We start from the raw sequence: 27083 nt of genomic DNA on the forward strand, positions 1-27083 counted from the left end.
CCAACATGACTGCACACCAGTGCACAAGGTCCATAAAGACATGGATGAACGAGTTTGGTGTGGAGGAACTTGACTGGCCTGCACAGAGTCCTGACCTCAACCTGATAGAACACCTTTGGGATGAATTAGAGCGGAGACTGAGAGCCAGGCCTTCTCGTCCAGCATCAGTGCCTGACCTCACAAATGCGCTTCTAGTGGAATGGTCAAAATCCCATAAACACACTTCTAAACCTTGTGGAAAGCCTTCCCAGAAGAGTTGAAGTGGTTATAGATGCTAAATGTCTTGGTATGCTGAAGCATTAAGAGTACTTTTCACTGGAACAACCCTGAAAAATAACACCTGAGCTAAATGATTTGGAGAGGTGTCCAAAAATCTTTTGGCAATATAGTGTAGATTTTGGTGCTATTATGCTCAGTAAGTCACCTCACCTCTTCTGTGTCCCACAACGTTTTCCCTGCCACTCATGGTATACATTTGTTTGGAAACTCATGATGTCATCATCAGCTAAACACGCTTGTCGTTTACTTTACTTCCCGACCAAATGTGGACCCGGGTACGAGTTGCGTTCACATTTATGGGTATCGCAACACTGTTCCAGTGTACATCCTACTAGTAGTGACCAAACCATGCTCTGTCAAAATACAGGTCAAGTGCATCAGGGTCCCAGGTTGAATCCTAATCTCAGGATATTAACTATGTGGAGTTTCTGTGCGTGGTTTGAGGGTTTCCTCTAGGATCTGCAGTTTTGTCTTATCTCCCAGAAATGGTTACTGAATATAAATGAATGAGTCATGAACAAATGTGAAAAGATTCATGTTAGTGTTCACTGTAGACAGAACTATTCATGCACACTGTAATGCTGTATAGATAATTTATTAAACAAATAGATATGGTGCTGCCTCCTGTGTGAAGTTGTTTTTTTCCTATATACCCATATGAGAAAAAATACTACAGTGCTTAACAGAGTGTACCAGGCCTTATTCAACTTCAGTAATTGTTTTATCCTTGTAGTGAATATATAGTCTATAGAGTCAAGGTTAAGTCTTAAGGGCCAAGTTAATATCAAGACATCAAAAACCATCAAATCTTATTTAAGGCCTTTACTTCAAGCATTTACTTCAACTAGCTGGCTTCATTTACATATCATTCTTGCACATATTAAGCTGTTTTCTAGAAGAAAGAATGACTTCTTTTCAGTGAGAGGAAAGAACACAGACATTATTTTACAAACTCATGTTCAAGAACTAGACCATGGCCAAAGACTCAGACAAGTCCAAGTACAACTGCCAATAAGTCAGTGAAAAGTCCAATTCAATACAAAAAAAATGTCTCTTGAGTCCTAAAGCTCTAGCTATAAGCATCCACAGCCAGGAGTGTATGTGAGAAGGATATTTTCCTCCATGTTGGTGAAGGAAACACTAGCTGGCACTAAAAGTGGTATGTGTGTGGTTCTTTAAAAGATAAAATGCTTATAGGAATATGACTGTAAGAAAAGTGACAGGAAAAAAAACATCATAAGCTCAGAAATTTGAAACAACCTGTTATTTTATTATGCAACCAAATTATTTGATTTTAGTGTTTTCCATGATTGAAAAATAAGGATGTTTATCTGTCTGGTCTTTATCCACTCCCCAAAAATCTTTCAACAGATCTAATTGAGGACACAGGTATTATGTATAAATCAATCCGGGAAGTTGGAGAGTTCATCTTTGCCGATATTTCCTCCACTCAGTATTACCACAACATTCTTGCCAGTAATGTCTGGTATTCTGTTGTTCATGAAGGCAGCAAAGGCAGCAGATCCTGAGGGTTCTACGACTAGGCCAGATTTGTAGAGAGCAGAAACAGCAGACTTGATTTCATCATCAGTCACCAACACGATCTGCTCTACATACTTCTGACACATTGCATAAGGCAGGGCACCTAAGACACGACACACAGAGAACAAAGGTGCTAATAAACATAACATGGGTTAAATATAGCTGTCAGTTTCTTCAAGCAACTTGCAAAATCTTTCTGACATACATATATGCATACATACAAACACAATATAAGATGTGACAGCACTACTACAAGATGCAATAGCAGGGGTGATCAGCTGTATAAAGTTAATTTAACAGCCTGAAACATGAACCAAGCATTTGGAAAAAAAAAAAATACTGCAGCAGAAAAAATCAAAAACCTGGGAAAATAAACTACTTATAATTTGCAGACTCTTGTTTAGTTCAATTTAAAGTTGAATTGGTTGTTGATGTTGAATATGAACGTGAGCTGTGGCTTATTTAATTAGCTGCATTTATATCTACCCGGTGGAAGCTAATCGAGAAAGGAAGGTACATTCACAAACTTCCAATCATTTATTTAAATTCTTCATCCTCTATGGTCTGATAGGTGATGTGGCAACAAGGCTTGGACACTAAGGTTTTTTTGTGTGTGTTTATTCTCTCCAGCAAATCCCAAATTGATGTAGCTCATCTGTTCAAAGTCCATGGCATATGAAACACTACTACAACACAAAAAATAGCACCCTCAGCCTGTCTTATTAATAGCCTAAAAATAATCAGTAATGGTGACACATTAAGATGCAACTCTTGTCACATTCTGTCGTTAGTTGCTTATCCAATCCCTATGAAATTTTTAAGTTGTTGTGTAGATGGACCTTCACAAATTTACTTGTATAACCCTGTACTATAATATCTGTTTCTTAGCTATGTGCAAGGTGGCTAAAGTGACATTTCTGAGGCTTGGTTATTCTGGAAAGCTTGAGTATAACCAATCAGTAATGTTTAATATGAAAACCTCCTAATAAATATTCTGTGCAAAAATAAACGATACCTGCAAAGGGTGGTGCAAGACCAGAGGCAATGCTTTTGCTGTCCATGCCAACAGGTTTTTTCTCAATGAAGCTTTTGTACATGGTGCATGCTGTTGATGGTGAAAAACAAATTAACATAAATGAGAAAATTAAACTCCAGAATCACATCAATTTACATTTCCACCAGAATAAAATTATTCAATACACATTATTAATCACCTTACCTCCTTCTGGTTCAACTCCATAAATTCTTGTATCCTCACAACCTGACAGCTTAATGACTGCTGCTACTCCGGCCAGTAAACCCCCTCCACCGCAGCACACTACTACCACATCAGGATTAGGAAGCACCTCCAGGATCTCAAACCCCAGACTACAGACCAGCAGATACATGAGAAATACTACAAACTCCACTTAACTGCTTTAATAGAGTATGTTGATGATTGTGTTGTGCACCTGGCATGTCCTGCTATGAGATCCAGATCATTGTAGGAATGAAGAAAAGTCATTTTTTCCTCTTGAACACATCGGTTGACAACATCCATAAGACATGTGGTTGGCACTCGTTCGACCTCGATGCCAAAACTCTGGTAATAAACAATAAAGAATATTAATGGGATTTGCATAAATCACATTATGAAGCTTTATACATACATGTATTTCCAGTGTGGTCGCACTTGTATTAGAAGAGATCTGGAGATTGGAGCTGTTTCCGGCATCACCACTTTGCCTTTAGTTCCATAGTGTTTAGAGGCATAAGCAAAGGACTTCCCATAATTCCCAGCAGACATTGTGACAAAATGGCCCCCGCTGGATCTTCGAGCAAACTGATTTGCTACACCTCTAATCTTAAATGACCCTGTTGGTGAAGAAACAGAGGACATTTGAGCTTAATTCACATTGAAAAATATGTTACATTTATAGTTATCTGATTTCTTATGCACTAATATTCAAAAGCACACACTAACCTGTCCTTTGCATGTTCTCCAACTTCAGATAGGCATTACAGGGCACATGGAGGGGCAGTGTGGTCTGGCTCAAGAGGATCATGGGTGTTTTGATTACTCCCAAAGGGCTGCTCATGACCGTCCCCCGAGCATCGTTAAGCATCTTGAGTGTAATGCCTTCTACTACCAGGTCCTCCATGTTTCTGAAGGATGAAAAGAAACTCAGAGATCATACTCGCTAATTATATTCATTTGTTTGATTTTGATAAGTGCTTATCAGAGTTTGTTCCATAAGTGCATACTTGATACCATCTTTTGCTGTGCTGCTGCCTTTAAAGCAGAGCAGTTTGGTTCTAAATGAAATTTACCTGAATGTAAATTGATCAAGTAGCACAGTTTTGCTGTCAGAAAAATTGTGTTTAAATCTGTGGTATATTAAATCCTCAAATACAAACATTAATATAATAAGCAAATCATTTTAAACTAAAACGACAGTTTTTGCACCTTTCCAATCACAAATTTGCTAAGTAGCTAACAATACACACAAAACACCGATTATACCTATATCTATATTACATCATTTCATATAAAATTGGTAAGATATTCAAATTTATTTTACCAATACAGTTTACTGATCCCTCCTAACAGAAACAAAGTATTTAACTTTTACTCATAGGCAAAAAAAAAGGATTTGGTCAAAGAAAATAGCTTTAAGTAATAATGTTTACCATCCTTTAATCATTTATGTTCACACTTTTCAGCTGTTTTCATCTCATACAATATATTCACACTTCCATGCTATATACAGAATAAATATATACATACAGTTAGGTGCTAATGTCCACACATTTACTCACAGTACTGTGCAAAGGTTTTGTGCCCTGGATTTTGTAATATAAATTGACTTGCATGCCTACTTTATGCCAAGTGTATTAGTCAATAGAAAGGAATTAGACTTACAGAACTTAAACTTGAAACTTACAGAAAAATGTTTTGTCATATTAAAAAAAACACAGCTACAAACCCAAGTGCTGTAGCTCCAAAAAGCCTGAAACAACCTACCAAGTAATTTCCTCAGAAAAACTATACAGTTCTATATTCCTGTTTACTGCTCAATTATTCTTTTATTTTCATTTCATTGTTTTTAGGGCATCCATGCTTTGACTTTGCACAGTACTGTATACACAAAAGCTATTTAGACTGTACCAATTTTTAACAGCCTGAATCTAAGATGGATTAAAATATATTTTTTCACTCATCAAGCAATACCCAACAATGAGGTGGTAAATTTTGTTAATTGTACGTGATTCGGAAATCTATACTGTGTTGCCTGTCCTTGTGATCAACACACCTAGCTCTGATTAATAGGAACTGGATGAGTTAGATTAGTGTTGGCCCTAAACACTCAACTGAGAGAAAACATAGGTCAAAGTAACTGTTTTTAGACCTCCATGGCAGGATTGTGTGTGGGTACACCTCAGAAACAGTGCAGCTTGGAGGCCCTAAACAACCTCATTCTTATCTGGAAGAATTCTGGACACCCAACATGTTTTCTTGAGTTGGTTGCAAAACTGAGCACACAGTGAAGAATGGCTTTAGTCCGGCAGGTGACCCAGAACCTAAGGGTCACTTTGATAGAACTCTAGATGCAATTGGAGAACATGTGAGAAGAACCACCTTTGCAGCAGCCCACAAATCAGGCCTCTATGGAAGAGTGGCCAGATAGAAAATCCACAGTAAAAGACACATGACTGCTCACTTGCAATCTGTGAAAATAGGCCATGACAAACAAGATTCTAAAGTCTGATTAAACCTGGACTGACACCTTTGTCCTGACAGTGGTGGCTACATCATGCTATGGAAAGGTTCTTCAGCAGCAGCATTTGCAAGATATGTAATGGCCAAGGGAAATATATAAGGAATAAAGTACCAAGACCTTCTTGAGGGAGACCCATAAAAGGATTTCTGATAGGTTGAAAGGTTAATGTCCAAAGACACAGGGACGAAAGGGAGAAGATCCTCAGTTCCAGGTGTGTTGAGATTATATCATCACACCTACAGAAAATACAAATCACAAAAAGTATCTGAATAAATAAAGTCATGTATTAATTTTTCAACCCAAACTGCTAATTTCTCAATCAACTCACTAGCTAGCTCACCCCTATCAGAGAAAGCTAACAACTTGGGAGGATGAAAGCAAGTATGTGCTTCCTCTATGACACATGAAATCAGCCACTGCATCCTTTCAATCTGATGCTTATGCAACATCAGGGCATCAACATACAGACTCAGAGGAAAGCACTCTCTGCCCTCTCCTGCATACATAATCTCACTCTGGAAGATAGGAAGAAGAGGGAACAGATGGCACAGCCAACCTGATTGTTTTGGACTTGCAGTTATAGATGACTTAATCATGGGGAATTAAACTCTCGATATCCCAACACTAAAGTAAATGTGGCATCACTCAGGAGTCCAGTTGTTGAATTTATCTTCAGTAAAAGCTTTGGCCTTGTGAGGGTAACTGTGGATCCCAGGAATACTAACTGCTTTGTAAATGTGATATTTCTGTCTTTCATTTTCTTTGGTCATTATGGAGTATTGCTTGTTGGTTAGACTGAATCAATAAGCTGAATCTATTTTGGGATAAAACTGTAACAACAAAAATGGTCGAAAAAAATAAAACTGTACTTATACACTCCAGAAGATGGAGAACACTAACCCAGAGGCAATGTGTGTATGGTTTAGTCCGTTCTTTTGCAGCAAGTCTGGATTAGCCGACATGTGCCGTCTTTGAATGTGAACTTTGATGTTTTTCTTATTCAGAATTAAATTGCAGAAGCAGCATGTGATTCGTTTGGGCCTTGATGTCAGTACTTTGAGACTTCCAGCACAGATATTGTGCATTGGGTTCACAGACATAAGAATATCCTGGCTGTTAGAGGGTGTAACTGGGGCAGGCAAAGAAGTAGGTGAAGATGGAGGACTGGGAGACTTGACTTTAATATCAAGGACGTTCAGGCTCCCTGTGGCACTGTCTTCACTGCACTGAGGGTCCGAGAGATTATTGTCACTGCATATAGGGACTGAGGTGTTGACTGGTGGGGTCAAGTGACTAGAAGATGCATTTGAAGTACTGGGGACGAGTGAAGAGCTACATGATGTGTGCAGCTGCATGTTTATGGATATCCTGCATTTGTGTATATGTTCTGTGAAGTAATTTCGTGAGATTATAGTCCTCTTGCAGCAGCAACAATGGTAGTGACTGCTTTTACTGCATCCTAGGTTGCATTTGTAGATTTTTTTCTCTGTAAGAGAGAGACATGGTATGGTTATATGAGAGTAGAAAATGACATGGCCTAAAAAAAGAGGGCAAACCTGAAACCCCAGATAAAATATGTCATAGCTCATTAATCACTTTACCTTGAAATTCAATCGCTGTTTTCTCATGAGTTTGTATGTGAGCGACAAGCGCAGCATACTCCCCCATCCTGTTGCAGAACCTGCATTTATACTTGTCTGGGCCAATACAAATAGGTTTAGGTCGTTTCCCTTTTGGGCAAATAGTGACGTGAAGCTGCAATAAAAAGGCAAAATGTTATGATATCGGACACCTTTCAGTTAAGGTTGAATGAAAAATGACTTTAATAAGTATCAAAACACTCGACATGCATTAGCATGATTAGACAGATTAGGCAATATAGACATGATACGCAAACAAATGTTTTACCTCATTGGATGGTGGCATTAGAGATGCAGATTATGGTCCTGATATTAAATTTAAATGGAGTCAGATGCTGGAGAGTTAAAAAAAAAAACAACAAAACAAAAATAAATAAATAAATAATTAAATAAACAAACTCAGCAGATTTTTTACATGCATGCAAAATACAGTGCAGTTTATTCATTTTAGCCCTAACTGACAAAAATATTGCACTGCGATAAAGATTAGCTCCTTTAAGCTTCACACACACTAAGTGACTAATCACTCATCACCTGTCATGCATGCTAAACACTGGGGGTGTGTATAGGCTTAAATACATTTAACCTGCCTTTTCCCGTGGTTCTTTATGTAATCAGGTGATCTGATCTTTGATTTCTTCTAATGTTTGTACTGGAAATACTAAATTCTGTATTCTCATCCATATCAAGGTATCGTGTTAACCTGCAAATCCTGCTTTCTGTAATGAACCCTTGCATTACTATCTGCATACTGATATTCAATCGACCATGTTCAAAAAATGCACGAAAAGAATTTGGAAAGGAGCCTACACCTGAAATAAAAGTGAGTGAAGCTCAAAGTGAAACCTGATCAAACTTACAAACAAGCCAGAAAGCAGGTAACTGGAATTACTTCCCAAAATACACTCAGTTAAGTGACTAAAGTTAAAGAGTGTAAAGCTACAAGTTATCGAGTTAGCCAGTCAGCTTACCTCAGCTTAACTTCTCCCCTTCTCTTTCTCTTGAGGCTGAAAGAGGAAGAAAGCATCTCTGGAATCCGTGTTGTGTGAAAGATGGAACTGCAAAATCTTTTGTTCAATGTTCCCAAATCTATTCCATATCTATCTATCTATCTATCTATCTATCTATCTATCTATCTATCTATCTATCTATCTATCTATCTATCTATCTATCTATCTATCTATCATTGGGTAAGTCCCACTTTGTGCCACCTAGCTCTGAGCCATTAAGGTATGGACTCCACAAAACCTCTGAAGCTCTGCTGTGGTATTTGCTTTAACAGCAGATCATTTAAGTTGTGAAGCTGTGAGGTGGGGCCTTCATGGGTCTTGTTTGTCCAGCACATCCCACAGATACTCAATCAGATTGGAATCTGGACAATTTGGAGTCCACCTTGATCAACACCTTGATAAAATTATTCCTGAACAGTTTTTGCAGCTTGGCCGGCAGCATTATCTTGCTGAAAGAGGACACTGCTATTTGGCAATAACTTTGCCATGAAGGGGTGTACTTAATCTGCAACAATGTTTAGGCAGGAGGTACGTGTCATCCACATGAATGCAAGAAACCAAAGTTTCCATTAAGCCTTGGGTGCCCATGACCCTGTTGTTGGTTTACTAGTTGTCCTTACTTGGGGCACTTTTGGTAGGTACTAACCAATGCATAGTGGGACATGCTCTGACCCAGTCGTTTAGCCATCACAATTTGTCAAAATAGCTATGGTCCATACACTTGCCCATGTGGAGGAAATCTGATATTCCAAATGACATTCTTCTAAATTAGATTTAGGAGTGTGGAAGTGGGGAATTATCAATTCAACCTATCCACAAAAGTATTACTGTTCAACATGTGTGTGTGTGTGTGTGTGTGTGTGTGTGTGTGCATGCAAACTTTGTATCTTTGTTGATGTATCATTGTAAATCATCCATCATGCATCCAGTTTAGATGTAAATGTTAACTAATTAAAGTAACTAACATATTCCTTTTAATTTCAACCCCAATATACTGTGGTAGACAGTTACAATAACTTCAACATAGATGATGTCTAAATTACATTTAATCTTTTTATTACATTATTATTATTGTTGTTATTGAACAACATGTTTATGCCACAGATATGCAAAAGGTATTCTACTGACCCAAAAGACAGAGGCTTGCAAATTTACAGGTCATGTTTGTGCAAATGAAAAGTAACCACAAATGCACCTTTCATAGCAAGGCTGGATAGTGTGGTTCACTATAGCTCAGGAGAAACAGTGATGCATTTTGTAAATAACACACAGTCTGTAAACCTCTTGGTCAAAAAAAAAAAACTCAACAGGGTGCGAAGTAGTTTCAGAGGCTAAAACATAAGTGCATAAACACAATGCATGCCAATGACATGATATCACATCTACATCACGTTCTGTTACACTGGGAAGCTTGGCCAATTAGGAAACTTTTTAGTTAATGTGTTAACAGTTTAGTTGAACTGTGTGCTTAGCGTTTTTGTTTTTGCTTAACTAATAGACTAACAGCAGCATGTGCAGAATGTGCAGATGAGGCTGCGTTGAGGTCACGTGCACACTAATAAACATGATTACATATAATGATGATGCGTGCTTATAATAATCTTTTAAGTGTACCATTGCATGTTTAACCTCATGGCATGATCGAAATAAGAGACACGAAGACCGTTCCTGTGTGTTCTGCTTTGAGCATTGAGATTAATTCTCGCTCGTTCCTGCAATCATAATATTTTTACTGTGCATTATTTATCGGATTATTGAATGATTCTTTCTTTCCACTCTGCTTGAGTAGCTTAAGCCCATCTTAAAACCAGATGCAATGCAATGCAAGGAACAATCTGGATCTGAAAAATTGTTCAATAAGACTTTAATTATAAGAATAAGACTGTCCATAAGACTTTCCGGCGCGCGAGACTAAAAAGTTACCAGCCTGCTGTGCAAGATCAGAGTTAGGTCCATTAATATATAAGTTTATCTGTTTATAAACGCAACAGAAAACCACATTTTAACTGTCATCTATAGCTTATAAAAATGGCTTGTGTACAAAAACACGCATTATTGCCCAAACATGTTCTGTAGTATACTCTACTCACCTTTGCTATAGACTGCTGGTGAAAAGCGCACATGCGCTGCAGATCTTCTTCCCCGTTTGTAGTTAAAAGTGGGCGTTCCGTGTAGAAAACACCTTCCCAGAAACCTAGTGACATTTACAGTATTAATTACACAATATTGTTGTTTTAAAACCCACTACCTTATCTAAATATGTTTACATATAGTTTACTTTAAAAGCTTGTTTATATTAGCTAGCTATTTGACAAGAAACTGCCCAGTCAGGTCCGAAAGAACAATATTGCTTACTGGTTGTAAAGGTTTTAAATTTACTCCTACGAGTAAGACGTTACTGTTGTCTATGGCGATTGTTATAGACTTTGTTAATATATTTATAGTACTTTGTAATGCACTAAATAGTGTATCAATATACTATAAACAACAAACAAGTTCAGTTTCCTATCGGACAATGTTTTGTGTAGGACCACAAATATGGCGGCGCACTGTACGCGAACATGACACCTTCAATACATCTTGTATTCTGCCGAAATACAACGAATAATCTGGTATTGGGGTAAAAGTCATGGGTGTAGTGAGACATGTCGTGTGTGCCATGTCTGGTGGGGTGGACAGCTCTGTCGCTGCTCTTTTACTCAAGCGAAGAGGTGAGAAATTCGTCCATTCTTATCAGTAGGATCTGATGCTTAGACACAGGTTCCCAACACTGGACCTGCAGATTTAGTGTATTTCCTGCTCTAACACACTCACTTCAACTCAGGAAGGGGTGTTAAATAGCTGGTTAGTTGAATTCGGTGTGTTAGGAGTTGAGAAACTATTACAATTTTGTGGACAGGGGCTTCTACATTACCAGGGTTGGGAACCTGTGGCTTTGACTGTTACTTATTTTTGTTGCATTTATATGCTGATGTCTAGTGATATATGGTGATAAAAAAATCATAGTTAATTTTAACAAAATTTTGACACTATCCAACAATGTTAATTCATATATTCTATATAATAGTGCTGTACTAAATGATTAGGAGTAATATGGTATAGACATTGTTTTGTCTTTATAGCAAAAAAATATTTGTAAACAGATGTCCAAGAAACAAGCTCTGTAAGAAATGTTTCAATATCTGTTAGATGCATCCTGACCCATCTTTGGGTTTATTTTTGATAAATTAATGCATTATTAATTTCCCACTAACCTGAAAGTAAGTGTTCATGTAGCTTAATAAATGTTCAAATGGTTTTTTAATATATTGTATGGAAAATCTCAAATACTATAAGTAGCTGTATATTGACAATATGGCATTATTTTAAATCTCACTCTTCTAGAGGCATTTGAGAAATATCCATAAAAGTATATGCTGTTTTAAGTGTTCACAGTGCCACCATGTGTATCAGTCATACAGCGGTGCTGATTTGCTAACTTTGTTTATTTTAGGTTACCAGGTTACAGGAGTTTTCATGAAGAACTGGGATTCTCTGGATGAGAGCGGAGTGTGCACCTCAGAGAGAGACTGTGAAGATGCCTATAAAGTGTGCCGGATGCTGGATATGCCTTTCCATCAGGTCTCCTATGTCAAAGAGTACTGGCATGAAGTGTTTAGGTATGGCACTTCATTATGTTTATTTATTTATTAATGTATGTATGTATGACAACTGAATTCAAGTGCAGTCCTGTATATCAGGCATCCAACATACTGTAGTTTGGTTATTTGATAACCAGGCTAAAACACATTTATTGAATATTGTATGATAGCTTTAGGACTGCAATTTGCATGGACAGTTTTGCATTCAAGTCTCCATCAGTGAACACTCTATAACTTCAAGAATAAGTTAAAACTAGAATGAATTTTGTGGTTATATAATTGCACCATATATGGCACAGTTACAGAACATAAATAATTTATACACACACTATTCGGTGTCACTCAGATTAGTATGGCTTTCCTTTTCTGGTATAGAGTTTATTCCTAATATCGCCTCGGACTTGCTCATTAGGGATCAATCATTAATAATTAATACACTGTTACAGTTAAAATTAAAAGTAAAAAAAATAGCAAAATTAAAGCAAAATTAAAATTTCTATCCTGTATTTAAATATTTTTTATAGATTTCTGTAAAACTGTAAAAAAAAACTAAAATAAAAAAATCTAAAAAAAAAAGTTTTTGTTTTTATTATTATTATTATTATTATTATTATTATTATTATTATTATTATTTAACCTATATTTTTATTTCTTTACAGTAAAATAAAATGATCATAGTCTGATCATTCAACATATCTTTTCTTTAACAAGCTGTCTGTCTTCTTTGTTTTTTTTTTCCTTGTAGTAATCTTCTTGGGGAGTACCAGAAAGGCAGGACACCAAATCCAGACATATTGTGCAACAAACATATCAAATTCAAGCACTTCTATCAGTATGCAGTCAATATATTAGGTGAGGCTGCATGCTCGAAAACTTTCATTATGTCCTGTGGTGATGTTGATGTTTAGCACTGAAAACGTATCCTGTTTGTTATGCAGGTGCTGATGCCATGGCAACCGGTCACTATGCAAGAACATCTCAGGAAGATGAGGAGGTTTTCCAGCAAACTCATAAACCAACTCCAGAGTTTCTCTTCCACGATCGGTTTGAGATCAGAAATAGTGAGTCTCATAGTAATGTCACTATACCATCACTTTAGAAACAGCATGGGTGGAGTGCAATCCTGTGAGAATATAAAGATCTCCTGTTTTTTTTTTTTTTTTTAGCTGTGAGGCTGTACCAAGGTGCTGATCGTCTTAAAGACCAGACCTTCTTCCTCAGCCAAATCTCACAGGAAGCCCTCCGGCGGACAATCTTCCCTCTGGCTGGACTCACGAAAGAATTTGTAAAGAAAATGGCAGCCGAGGCACGGTTCCATCATGTACTGAAGAAGAAGGAGGTAATACAGCATGCTTACTCTATAGAGAGAGAGCATGCATGCACAGTTTACAGTGTGACCTGAATCACCAAACAGAACTTGTTCACTGTCTGTAGAGCATGGGAATCTGCTTCATTGGTGAGCGACATTTTGAGGACTTTATCCTCCAGGTATGTGCTTTTTATACACCATAGTGGAATTCAGTACTACCTAAAGTCATGAGACCTGAAGCTCACCGATTTCCTGTGACAGTATTTAGAGCCTAAACCTGGACATTTTGTCTCCATTGAAGATGGGAAGATGATGGGAGAGCATAAAGGTATTATTTTTTAATCTTGCTTGACTAAATATCTAAAGAGAGATACTTTTGGATTGTTAAATTATCCTCCATTCTTTCTGCTCATTTTCTTTGTGGCTAAATAGTGAATATAGCACACTAGGTAGGTTATGTTATATGTTATACTCGAAACAGAGCACAAGAAGATATTTAAAATGAAAACATATTAGTCAATATAATGTAATAAGCACCCACAGGATGTTGGTATGCACCATAAATGCTTTATTATTATTATTATTATTATTTACACTCACTGCCACTTTAATAGGAACACCTGAACACCTCATTTATGCAGTTATCTAATCAGTTAATCACATGGCAGCAGCACAGTGTCTAAAATCAGGTCAAGAGCTTCTGTTAATGTTCACATCAACCATCAGTATGAGGATATAGTGTGATCTCTGTGACTGTGTCATAGTTGTTGGTGCCAGATTTTTCAGTAAAAAAAAAAATCTCTTGAGAGTTTCATACACAGAACAGTTTCTAGAGTTTTGACAGAATGATGTGAACAGAGGCTCTGCAGGCTGAAACACTTTCCTGATGAGAGTTCAGAGGAGAATTATCAGACTAGTCTGAACTGACAGGAAGTCAGTGGTAGCTCAAATAATCTTTACGACCGTGATGAGCAGAAAAGCAGAACTATTTATCGGAACTCACAATATATTAAAACCTGCTGTGGATTAGCTACAACAGCACTGTAAAGGTGTTATTGGTGTAAGTTTGTGGAGCTGTAATATCAGCTAGACTAATTGCAGATGCTGTTTGTCCAGTATGTAATAGTATTCTATGTTTTTCCCCCACAGGTTGGTTCACGTTTACTTTAGGACAAAGAGCACGGATAGGAGGCCAAAAAGATCCCTGGTTTGTTGTGGATAAAGACATCACGACTGGTGAAATATTTATTGTGAGTTATACGTTGTTTAATCATAGCTCATGGGTCCTTTTTCATTATCAAAAGCTAATAATCGTATTACATGTGATTGAGATGAAGCTCGTTCCACGTTCTCAGGGTCCTACAACCAACCACCCTGCACTGTTACGAGACACACTACAGACTAATCGCTTCCACTGGATAATTGGAGAGCCTCCTGCTGAATTGGTGCACACACAGATGATGGAGTGTCACTTCAGGTTCATTCACCAGATGCCTTTAAGTAAGTCATAATATGTCAGGAATAAAACACGTTGGGGCTTGCTTTTAAATAAAGAGAAATTCATCAAAGACATGGCTGATGTGAAGAGAAATTGTGATTACTTGAGATTGCTTCAAAATTTGAGATGCTGTTACTGCTAAGAAGTTGATTATTTTTTCAATAACCACATATCCAAATGGGTTTCATTCCTCATATACCACAGCAACCAATTTTCAAACGTTAATTATTGAACATCATAAATTGTATTCATTTAATGCCTGTCAGTGGACCAGCGGCAGGAAACCCTGCTCTCATTGCCATGGCCCGGTTTCAATTCCCAGGCAGTGAGCTAACCCAGCCACTGAAGAGTTAACTCTCAGTGCCAGTCCCAAGCCTGGGTAAAATGGGAGGGTTGCGTAAGGAATGGCATCTGGCGTAACACCTGTGCCAAATCGAAACATGCAGAGCAAATGATCCACTGTGGCGACCAAAAAAGGAGCAGTCAAAAGAACAACTACAACATAATCATATTTAGCACTATGGAATATCCCCAAACTAGTTTCAGTCATCACTTACTCTATAACAGCTATTAACATTTGTTTCCTTACAACCATCTCTTTCTGTCTCTCTTTAATTCAATAAATCAAAGAAATAGTACCATGTCATGTTACAGAGAACTCTCTGTTCTATGCCAAACTTAATGTTACAGCTTTAACTGTTAATTGCCTGTTAGAAACTGACATTGACACTGTAGACTCCTTCCAGCTATGCCAAATAAACATCTACTCACAAGAAAACGTAACCAAATCAATGATTATACATTTTTTTGATAGAACTTCTGCATTACAAGTCTACAACTATAATATAAACTGTGATTTGACTCGTTAGAACTACCGGAAGAGCTGCTGTTAATGAAAATGTAAAAACATCAACATCTAACTAATCAGATCCCTGAATTCAGCCATGCTGTGATCCAGCAGTAATAACTTAGTAATATATGTTATACATTTACATTTATGCATTGTACAAATCATACAGGATCCAATTCAGGACTAGAGCAAAGCAGTTAAACATAACCTCATGAAGTGGCCTAAATCCTTAGCACAGTAGTGAGAGGTGTGTTTTACAGAGTGATTGCAAATGAGCACATTTTGTCATTTTAAATATAAAACCATATCATGATTCATTGTTGATCCTGCTGTGATGCTGTGTTTGTCAGCTCCCTGCAGCGTGACTCTGAATGTGGATGGATCAGTCTGGATAATGACAAAGCAGCCCTTGAGAGCAATGACCCCTGGACAGGTAAATTAAATGACTGATATGTACTGGATGTGTTTTATATAATATTTTATATAATATTTATTGAAATAGAGATCGGGTTCGTGTGCTGCTTAGAATTTGACCATATTCGCTACTGATGTGTATAAAAACCTGATTTTATTTTTTATCTAGTGTTGAAACCTGACCGGACAAAAATGTTTGCTTCTGAATGTTATTGTGGTTATTCAATTATTACATTATTACAATTCCTTTATTTATTATTTAATCAATCAGTCTGATTTTTCAATACAAATAAACATTTGCATTTTTTGACTTAGATATATTTAGACTCTTTTCCAAACCTTTTTTGTCCCCAAAGATAATAGAGGAGTGGTATTTTTTTTAATTATTAATTTTTAGTCTACCTAATAATGATCTAAACCTTCACTACTCTGTAATTTTCACTCAGTGATCAATACATATTTGTCTCTTGCAGTTTGCTGTGCTGTATAAGGGTGATGAGTGTCTAGGCAGTGGGAAGATTATTCGACTGGGCCCCAGTGAGCACACACTCCAGAGAGGCCGCAATCGGCAACCACCAGGGGCAGCTGTCTGAAATGAGTCACGCCAAATCAGCACATGAACTTATGTACACTCACATGCTACCTCTCAGTGCATTCGCACCCATGTCTGAAGAGGAGCACAAATAAATGGACAAATTCAGTATTTTATACTTGCTGCAAAAGAATTGCAAAGACGCTTTTTGTCACGTTGAATCATTTTAATGATGGAATTTACTCAGAATGCTGTAGTATGCCGTGTGTATAAAATTAATTGTACTGCTTGTCATATATGAAACAAATCTATTTAATTTATGTTCTGGCATAAAATGGCTACTGTTCTATCTGTCGTATGTGAAAGCCTATTTGAATTGAAATTCATTAAAATGGATTTTTGTACAGGTACTGTAATACTGTAATCTTGATCTTGCATGTTTATCAAAACACAATTTTTTAGTGTCCAAATTCATGATACTTGATTTGCTGATCACGTGGTCATTATTGCCTTTTTAAATGTATTGCAGTATCAGAAACTGTTTACATTCCCCCCCTAAGCCTATGTAGACCTTTTGTAATGAAGCATGGAGTGATGGAGTTTTCTCTCTTGTACACTAGAGGGCGTGCTGAACTTAATTAGCGCCAAAAGTCAATGATGAATTAGTTTTAGTTTTAGAATTAGTTTTAAATTTTAATCGGTAAGCATTTATTATCGGTTTTCATTTTTCCTATAGTTTTCATATTATTTTCTTAGGTAATTAAACACTTGAATGACTTCCTTATTTTAGTTTAACTTAAAAATAAGTTTAATAAATTGCTCTCTGCCAAAAAAAAGTTTTATTTTATTTTATTAGAAAGTATTAAAATAAAAAATCTTGATGGTTTTGATGGGTTTGTTTAATTTTTTTTTTTTTTACTAATTGTTGATTATTTGTTTTATGTCTTTTTTTATTTCTGTTTTATTCACTTTTCTGTTTCTGTAGTTTTCAGTAGATTTTTAGTTTTCTGGAATATTGTAATTAAAGATATTTATTCCTTTTTTTAAAGTTCGGGTGCCAGTGTAGACTCCAATATATAAATCCAATATATTTTTGAAAATCGCAATCTATTTAATAAAAACTCTAAATCTAAACTCATTTGGTTCTCCTTAATAATACGGACACAATAAACAAAATACTAGTTAATAAGATTGTTTTCTAGTTTACATTTGTTCTCTATATTCACTTTTATTCGTTCCTTACTGCACAGATAGGGATTTATTTCCTAAGCCTGCCTTCTCTTATTTTATTTATTTCATTTTTCTTATTTTAGTTTTCATCTTTTACTTCTCTCGCTCTCTCTCGGACTGCTTTGAACCTGCATTATATAATAAAAAAAAATATGGCTGTACAGTAACCGCTATTTCAAGCACACACTGATCAGGCATAACATTATGAGTAGTAAGAGATGAAGTGAATAACACTGATTGTCTCCTCATCATGGCACCTGTTAGTAGGTGGGATATATTAGGCAGCAAGTGAACATTTTGTCCTCAAAGTTGATGTGTTAGAAGCAGGAAAAATGGGCAAGCATAAGGATTTGAGCGATCTGTCTCTGTATGTGTCTCTGTTTCTGTGTGTGTCCCTGTTTCTGTGTGTCCCTGTCTGTGTGTTTGTCCCTGTGTGTGTGTGTGTGTGTGACATTTAATAAGAAATTGAAAGACACCGAATAAGAAAATGAAATAATTTATTACTTAACATTTATATTATTTCAAATAACATTGAAATATTTTATTTCAATTAACAAAAATGGTTTTAAGATTTTAATGTTAGTTTCGGTTTTAGTTAAAGCTTTAATACATATATAACATATAACCTTTTGCTTTGACAGTTGTTTGTTTATTGTCAATGTGAAATGTTGCAGACTCTCGCTAACCTGTAGTCCTGTCTCTCTGAGGTCATTGTCGCTGGTACTGCCGCTGACATGAATGCTGTCCTTTCGTACTGTTCCATCTCTGCATATAGTTGTTTGTTTATTGCTAATCTGCTGTCCCCTTTCGCTGCTAGTGTCTACACTGAGGCCGTAACAATTAGCATGTTCAGTCTGTCCCTGTCTGTCACTACAATCATCTCCAATATTTTGTTTATTCTGATGTGTAAGAATCCAGTTCATAAGGGAAACGTTCATTCTTTTAACGTCTTCATCTTCATTCATTGTTTTATTTTTTGTGCGGATAACATCATGCATGCTGTATTTTGAATCGACACGAGTGCGCTCACTTTCACTTCTCACTTTCTATACTTTTAATTTTTTATTTTATTTTACTACAATATTATTAGTTAATGTTAATGAAGTTAATGAAATATTTAAAAAATATATTGACAGAAGTCTTGATTTGGGGGCCTCTAGCATCCAGGGCCCATACTCTGCATCCCCCATAACAGTGCCCGTACCCCTGACCATCACACTCATAAGGGGTTCTTTGCCAAACTGTTGACATACAATTGTATAGGATGTATGCTGTAGCATTAAGATTTTCCCTCCTTGGAATTAAAAGTCCCAAACCTGCTCCATCATTACTATGCTCCTATTCACAAAGCGATGTGCATGCAGCTTGGTGTAAAGCCCTGATGCTGACTTTGCTGACTTCACACAAGGCCTTCTTGCTACACATCATTGCCAAATGAATCTCTTGTATTAATCTTATCTTGTTTTAATTTTGTGGGTAAATATGGGTAAATAAGGAGTACATTGTTTCTTTTAAATTGGTACGTATGGGCTACATAGTTACACTATATTGCCAAAAGTTTTGGGACACCCTTCCAAATCATTAAATTCAGGTGTTGTTTTTTAGGGATTGGCCCCTTAGTTCCAGTTAAAAGAACTCTTAATGCTTCAGCATACCAAGACATTTTGGACAATTTCATGCGCCAAACTTTGTGGGAACAGTTTGAGGATTGCCCCTTCCTGTTCCAACATGACTGCACACCAGTGCACAAAGCAAGGTCCATAAAGACATGGATGAGTGAGTTTGGTGTGGAGGAACTTGACTGGCCTCCACGGACTCTTGGAGTCAACTCACTAGAACACCTTTAGAATGAATTAGAGCGGAGACTCTGCACCATTCCAAAACTGGGACGTCTGCCTTTACATGCACATGAATTAAAAATGGAGTTAAAACACCCTTTACAGCTATAACAGCATAAATGTAGAAACACTTCTAGGAAGGCTTTTTCACAAAGTTTAAGAGTGTGTTTATGGAAATTTTTGACCATTCTGCTAGAAGCACATTTCTGGGAACAGGCACTGATACTGGATGAGAAGGTCTGGCTTGCAGTCTCCACTCTAATTCATCCTAAAGATGTTCTGTTGAGGTCAGGACTCTGTGAAGTTCCTCCACACCAAATTCGCTCATCCATGTTTTTATGGACGTGCTTTGTGCACTGTGTGCAGTCATGTTGGAATAGGAAGGGGCCATCAGCAAACTGTTCCCACAAAGTTGGGAGCATAAAATGTCTTTGTATGCTGAAGCATTAAATTCCTTTCACTGTAACTAAGGGACCAAGCCCAACCACTGAAAAACAACATCTGCATTCAATGATTTGGTGGGGTGTCCCAAAACTTTTGCCAACATAGTGTATTTTTAAAAGGTTGTTGAGGAGTGAATATTTTTGGTATTTAATAGCCAAATGTGTGGTTTACATATGAGTAGTTACAGGTAAATGAGTGGTAGGTTGCTGGTGTTTGATATAGGCAGGGGTTAAAGTGACTGGGGATAACAAATTAAACATTGCAGTAGAATCAAGTTTGTGTTTGGAATTTAATTAATTTAATAAATTCCTTAACTTGCAAGGTTTTTTTTAATATCTAGCATTGAATCTGTGTTCAGGGGATCAGATTAGACTTGTTAATTGGATTAGTTAAAATATACCAAACCTGTAATCTACTTACATTTAGACTTTTAGACACCATTTTATATTTTTATATATTTGAGGTACGATTGAGGACTTCTTTAAAGATACAGTTTTTACACATAACATTACAAGATCACCAGTGCAATCACCATTACAGTCCTGAACCTGAAGTGATTTTAAGCATTGATTTACATGCAGTCTAATAATCTGTTAATAATCATAACCTGAATGTAAATGTACATAAACCTGATGTGGATCTGTGTGTGTGTGGGGGGGGGTCGCTTTGCTGTAGGGGGGTTGCGGGGGGGGGGTCGGCTTGGCTTGCTGTGGGAGGGGTTTGGAGGCTATGGAAACGGAACACCTACTATGACGTCACAGCTAGCGTTCGAGATTACGTGCACGGTTACCATGGCTTTCTGTAAACGCTAAACATTTTTTTACACCAGAAGACTGCAGATGACTTAACCCGCTACACATAGAAAGCCTTCCTTACAGGTGAGATTTTGATTTATTACTAGCTTTTTGGTATTTGTTAGGTAAAATGTTACCTACTAATACAACATATCAGACAAAATGGTATTTTTTGAATGTTTTGAATTAGTCTCGTTAACTTTTAATATGTAAGTGTTTAGCCGTTGTTAAATTAATGGGTATGTGTCACACTGTAAGTCCCCAAAAAAGTTGAATTCACTTTACAGATGTTATTACTCACTTAATATTTCAATTAAACATTTTATTTGAACTTAGTACATGAAATGGAGGTGGGAAAAATGTCGAGTAAAACTGTTTTAAACAAACACAAACCTATGGAGTGATCAGGTGGCTAAGTTAGCTTACACGTAACTAGCAGGTAAAAATGTCCATCAAACTGTTACAAATAATATTTTTCACTGCGCAAACAACCATTAGGAAATATATTAGCTTAATTACCTTAGAAGTGACATTGAAATATGATATGAAATCCGGGCTTTCGTAGCGCTGGTGTTTAATAGGTAGATATGTACAAGCAGGGGCGTCATGAACCTATTTTTTAAAGAGGGCACAGTGTGCACAAGACAGAAACATGACGTTGAGAGACAAACGGATTTTGAACCATCATCTTTGTAAACTGCACTTTACTTATGCGTGTGCAAGCTTTGTTATCTTTTCGGGTACAGAGGTTTTCGCTGACAACGCTGTAATTCTTCTGAAAAAAAAAAGTGCAGCCAGGATGCTGATTACATTTTCAGCATCTTACTGAAGTGTGTTAGGCTTACGCCTGATCAAAACGGCGGAAATCTCCGAAAAGTGACGAGGATGTAGCACAGAGCTGCTAATATTTCTAAGATAAAATCCACTTCGTTTAACTATATGAGAGTTTGGGCATGACGCCTCTGTGGAACTTAATAACAAAAAACAGAAATCTAGATCAGTGGTTTTCAGGTTAAAATGTGGTAGCTAGTAATAATAGCTATAAAGTCAGTCTTTGATGGTAAATATTGTCGAAGTAATTACTTTTTAATAGATAAATATGGAGTTAATTGTTTAATTTAAGGTGTAACTATGGGGGTAAGAAGTTATCTTTCTTGTAAATAAAAGGTTAAATATAGGGGTTAAAGTGAGCTGGAACAAGCCAGAAAACACCCCCATAATCATCCTTCTTATATGTCTCTGGTAGATTTCACAAGCGATTTGCTCAGCTGATCACACTACCCTTTACAGGTCTTTGTGGTCCAATCTCTTGGTGTTTCTGTGACATACAGTGATGATGCCTGTGAGGATGCTTTTGATACTGCTACTGTTAATGGCGGTGAGGAGACAAGAGGGCATTCTGAACTTCACCAGTCTGATGGTAAAAGCACTGCCGTTCTTCAGTCTGTGGTACAAACACCTTCTTCATCACACTCTCGGTTTATAAACCAAGGTAAGTCCTCAGCAATCAGATATATGAAATGTAGCACTCACTGCAGAGGGTTTTCTCTGATTGAGCTTGTGTGTATTAGTTGCATAACTAGTGCTTATTGAATGCATAAGTATGTGTAAATATCTGATAAATATCAGGAAAAAATTGGTCTTTGATATCTTTGTTTTTTTTGCACCAAATTAAAAATCCTAAGAGTGAAGTTCATGGAGATGATGTTTATTGCTTACGAATAGGCAAAAATCTAGGGTTTATATCTAAATTTACATATGAGAGTTTATGCAAATCAGAAGATACAGTACCAGCAAAGTACCAGGTAATGGGCAGGTTTATTATTTACATATTTTTCTGCATATACTGCAGATGTATACAGTATGTAGCTAGTGTATAATAAGCATATGTGCATAAATATCTGGTGTTTATTATCTACATGTATTTGTTTATTCTGCGCAGGTGGTAGCAAAGAAATATATTGCATGTAGCTGGAGTATAATATGCATGTCTGTAAATATCTGGTGTTTAACAATTACATGTTTTCCTATCTGTCTAAATTGCAAATAGTAGCAGAAAAGTTTATCGTAAATAGCTGGCGGTTCATGGGCAGGTATCCCTAAGTATCTGGTGATTCATATCTGCATGTATTTGTTTGTAAACCTTGTTTACATCTGTTGTTTATTCAGTAGGTGTTGGTCAGTGTTTGGTGTTTTGTGGGTGAGTTTGAGTAAATATCTCTCCTCAGGCAATAAAATATATGGTAAAATATATGATATGTATCTGATGTATAATATGCATGTCTGGCTAAATATCTGGTGTTTACTATTTGCATGTTATTTTATCTGTGTAAACTGCAGACATAGGCAGGGAAGTTTATGGTAAGTATCTGGTGTTTATTGGGCTGATGTGGTTAAATATCTGCTGGTTAATATTTGTATATGTTCGAAATGCACCTCAGATTAGTAACAAGGAGGCTTGTAGTAAGTGTCTGCTGATATTGGACATTGTCTTGTGTTTTATGGGTGAGGGTGATGAATATCTTCATTTGTTTCTTTGAAAACCAAATGTCCTTGCAGGGAAGTATGTGGTAAGTAGCTGTTGTTTATTGTTTGGGAATGGGGAAGTATCTGTTGTTTAATATCTTAATGTGCAAGTAATGGGTAAGTATGAATAAATATCTGGTGTTTATTATCTACATGTCTTTGTTTTCGACAGGTGGAATCAAAGAAATATATGCTATGTAGTTGATGTCTGAGACATGTCATAAGTATTTTGTGTTTTGTGGGTGAGTGTGAGTAACTATCTTCTCTGTCAATAGCTGACACTCAACCACACCCCCCTCTGCCACAGTACTGAAATGTGTCCCCTTTTCAGTGGGTGAGTGTGGTAAATATCTGATCTTTAATATCTTAACTTGTTTCCCTGTTAACCGAATGTCCTAGCAGGGAAGTGTGTGGTAAGTAGATGATGTTTATAGGTTGTAATTGTGGAATTATCTTAATGTGCATGTAATGGGTAAGTGTGAGTCATTTCTTGGTGTTTATTAACTACGTTTATTTGTTTATTGCTACAAAAGCCAGGAAATAAACGGTATGTTGCTGGTGTTTAATATACATGTCTGTGTAAATATCTGGTGTTTACTATTCTTACGTACTTGTGTGTACACCACAGGCGGTATCAAGGAAATATATGGTATGTAGCTGGTTAATAATATGCATGTCTTTATAAATATCTGATTTTCATTATTTACATGTTTTTCTATCTGCTTAAACTGGAGATAGTAGCAGGAAACATTATGTTAATTAGCTGGGTTTGAAGGGAAGTTGTCCACAAACCAATAAACCAACTCCGTCAAGTTCTGGGATGGAGTGAGATCAGCCCCTTTCTGTGCCAAGGTACTCTCCTTGAGATCTGTGGAGCAAGCAAATTCAGACGAAGCATGCGCAGACTCGGTTTGTCTTTTCAGGACGCTGACATGGTACAACTGTGTCTCTGCTTACTCACCTGTCTATTGCAGATGGTAGTTTATGGCTCCCACCCATCCAACTATCATGTAGGGGCTCTGCCAGCGTTTAAGGAAATTGCAGGTAGCATCAGGTAGGAGGAGGTTCAGTCAATCGCCGGGCTGAAACTGCCATGCTTGGGTTGGACGGTTGTAGATTCTCTGTTGTTCTCTTTGAGTTGCATCCATATGTTTGCAGATGATAGGATTTACTTCAGCTCGTGCATCTCCTGAACATGATGCACAACTGAGTGGTAGGGTGAGGGCTGCTCCTCCCAGGCCTCTTGAACCACGTCTAGAAGCCCCCTTGGTCGTTGTCTGAAGAGGAGTTTGAGTGGTGATTGCTTGGTGGATGCTTGGGTAGTGTTCTGGATTACGAAGAGCACGTAGGGTAAGAATAGGTCTGAGTTTCTCTCTTCCTTGTCTAACACCCACAGGAGCATCCTCTTCAGCGTTCAGTTGAACCCTTCACATCTAGAAGGCACCTTGGTAACTGTCCTAAGAGGAGATTGAGTGGCGATTGCCCAGAGGATGCTTGGTTAGTGTTCCAGATGGCGAAGAGCACATAGGGTAAGTGTAGGTCTGAGTTCCTCCCTTCCTTGTCTAACACCCACAGGAGCATCCTCTTCAGTGTTCGGTTTAACCTTTCAACAAATCCATTGATTAGAGTGTGGTTGATGTCGTCTGGTGTTTAATCTGCAACATCCGACACAGAACAACCCTGGGCTTAAATGTGAATGGTTTGCTTTGATCTGATTCATGTCATAAGTGTCCGATATATATTGGCTAGGTATTGGACAATGTCTGGTGTTTTGCAGGTGAGTGTGAGTAACTATCTTCTCTGTCCATAGCTGACACTCAAACCACACCCCCACTGCCACAGTATTGTAATGTGTCCCCTTTTCATTGGGTGAGTGTAGTAAATATCTGATCTTTAATATCTTAACTTGTTTCCCTGTTAACCTAAGGTCCTAGTGGGGAATTGTGTGGTAAGTAGCTGATGTTTATTGGTTGTAAATGCAGAATTATCTTAATGTGCATGTAATGGGTAGGTATGAGTCAGTACTTTGTGTTTATTAAGTACATTTAGTTGTTTATTGTTACAAAAGCCAGGAAATAAATGGTATGTAGCTGGTGTTTAATGTGCATGTCTGTTTAAATATGTGGTGTTCATTATTTACAGATGTGGCTTTTAAAAATGCACGTCAGAGGGACAGGAATCCTGTGACGATTCGCGGCATTGTGCGTGATTGTGAGTGACTCTCTTGCACAGGAACGACGAGACCAGTAGGTGGCAGTCGTATGTACATTGAAATTGATCAACATAACGTGGCGCTGTGGAGAGCAATTGGCGTATGATATCAAAGTACCACAAAAGCTATTTAAAAGCATACGGAGCAGTCTGTTCTTGCAGTAGGCTACTTTGATGTCATAAACCGATCGGTCTGCGAAACGCTGCCTGAAGTCAAACACATTAAATGATGTGCTTGGCCACGGAATTTCTCTCAGAAGCAGATTAAAACAAGCAGCAAAGAAAGTAAACGTGTGGAATTCATGTTTAACATTTTCAGCTGTGAGTTTTCAATGTCATAACTTCATGGTGTGAGGTTTTATTGCGTGTGATGGAAGCGGGAAGAGCGCGTTGCCCTGCAGGCAGCTGAACACAGAGTGCAAGCATCCATCAGGATACGTTTAAAAAAATCTTAAGATTCTACAAATGCGCCCTTCTTCTACTTACGCACTGGAGTGTAATGGATAAAACATATTGTGCCTAAAAGCTATTTTAAGCCATTGTTATAATATTATAGCAATATGTAAAAATTAGTTTATGGACTGGTCAAATGGCTCTAACATTTTTATGGCTCAGTTATTAATAGTTTTTACATCATATGCGTTTGATCGTTACTGTAGCACTTACATTATCTTATGTCACATTTATATATTCTCTAAAACACTTCTAAATATGAAATATATCTATCTATCTGAACATGGTCTCTGTTTAATAATCACTGCGGCATCTCACTCCCGCAGCCCGCTGCTATGTACTATAAACTCGTGCGCTCTGAAGCTCACTGGACCAAACAAGCAGATGCGCGTCTGCTGACTTTTGTTGCTTAAGGGTCGGTGCAAGTTTTTGATTTGATATCTTTTATTAGCTGATTTTTAAGAAATGCAAAACTTCTGTCAGGGAAACCTGTGTAATGTCTGTAAGCGAAGACCTATCCACACCTATTCACATTTATTTGATGAAAAACTATAAGTCCACCTAGAGTATAAATTTTCATAAAATAACATTTAGCAAAATTATTACATGGATGCTACAGTATTGGGACAATAAAAGCTTTCCCTTACCAACCCCTAACCCTACCCAGTAAATACTGTATTCTTAATAAAGACTCGATAGACTCGATAAGGATCATTTGATCCTTATCTGCAATTATCTTGTCATGTTCATATTTTTGTCTAAAACACATCTAAATATGAAATATATCTACAGTGAACATGTTGGAACATTGGAATGTAGTCTAGATCCAGATATCCTGTTTGTTTTTTTTTACAATCAGCCCGTATGTCCCACAGAGCAGAAGCCTCTGCCTAATATAATATAGTTATATTGTAATATTTGTTAATTTTTTCACCCCTTAAAACTAGGCTACAGTCTGAAGGATTGTAGTAATGTGATTTAAAGGCTAAACAGTTGCAGTTTGTATAGTGCATGTTTCAATGTGTGAAGTTGACCGCGCCCAACGCGATCTGGGGGTTTTGTATATTGAGGCATTAAGCAGATGTTTTTTTATCCAAAGTGATTTGCAAAA

The 27083-nt window shown here is 37.2% G+C and overlaps 2 protein-coding genes across 2 annotated transcripts; one reads left to right on the plus strand and one right to left on the minus strand.

Moving 5' to 3' along the window:
• Positions 1 to 1093: 1093 nt before the first annotated feature.
• srr (serine racemase) lies at positions 1094 to 10375 on the minus strand. The gene is made up of 11 exons (XM_058416536.1): positions 10323 to 10375; positions 8194 to 8229; positions 7491 to 7557; positions 7184 to 7337; positions 6483 to 7068; positions 3785 to 3966; positions 3494 to 3675; positions 3273 to 3403; positions 3041 to 3189; positions 2837 to 2926; positions 1094 to 1924 (listed from the first exon to the last, which is right to left on the minus strand). Exons 3-11 carry the CDS (start codon positions 7506 to 7508, stop codon positions 1683 to 1685), a joined length of 1734 nt encoding a protein of 577 aa, XP_058272519.1. The 5' UTR covers positions 7509 to 7557; positions 8194 to 8229; positions 10323 to 10375; the 3' UTR covers positions 1094 to 1682.
• A 370-nt stretch (positions 10376 to 10745) lies between these two features.
• trmu (tRNA 5-methylaminomethyl-2-thiouridylate methyltransferase) lies at positions 10746 to 16880 on the plus strand. Its single transcript, XM_058416612.1, has 11 exons — positions 10746 to 10943; positions 11726 to 11891; positions 12619 to 12725; positions 12812 to 12934; positions 13040 to 13212; positions 13308 to 13361; positions 13444 to 13510; positions 14332 to 14432; positions 14538 to 14682; positions 15881 to 15963; positions 16418 to 16880. Exons 1-11 carry the CDS (start codon positions 10862 to 10864, stop codon positions 16535 to 16537), a joined length of 1221 nt encoding a protein of 406 aa, XP_058272595.1. The 5' UTR covers positions 10746 to 10861; the 3' UTR covers positions 16538 to 16880.
• The last annotated feature ends 10203 nt before the right edge of the window (positions 16881 to 27083 follow it).

The sequence above is a fragment of the Hemibagrus wyckioides genome, linkage group LG19 (assembly GCF_019097595.1).
Source record: "Hemibagrus wyckioides isolate EC202008001 linkage group LG19, SWU_Hwy_1.0, whole genome shotgun sequence".
In the NCBI taxonomy this organism is placed as follows: Eukaryota; Metazoa; Chordata; class Actinopteri; order Siluriformes; family Bagridae; genus Hemibagrus; species Hemibagrus wyckioides.

Coding starts and splice junctions, on each gene's coding strand:
- trmu (XM_058416612.1), top strand. CDS start 10,862: ATGGGTGTAGTGAGACATGTCGTGTGTGCCATGTCTGGTGGGGTGGAC. Junction 14,433..14,537: donor CGACTGGTGAAATATTTATT/GTGAGTTATACG, acceptor CCACGTTCTCAG/GGTCCTACAACCAACCACCC. Junction 15,964..16,417: donor GAGCAATGACCCCTGGACAG/GTAAATTAAATG, acceptor TGTCTCTTGCAG/TTTGCTGTGCTGTATAAGGG.
- srr (XM_058416536.1), bottom strand. Junction 3,190..3,272: donor CTCATAGCAGGACATGCCAG/GTGCACAACACA, acceptor GCTGGTCTGTAG/TCTGGGGTTTGAGATCCTGG. Junction 1,925..2,836: donor TCTTGCACCACCCTTTGCAG/GTATCGTTTATT, acceptor GTCGTGTCTTAG/GTGCCCTGCCTTATGCAATG.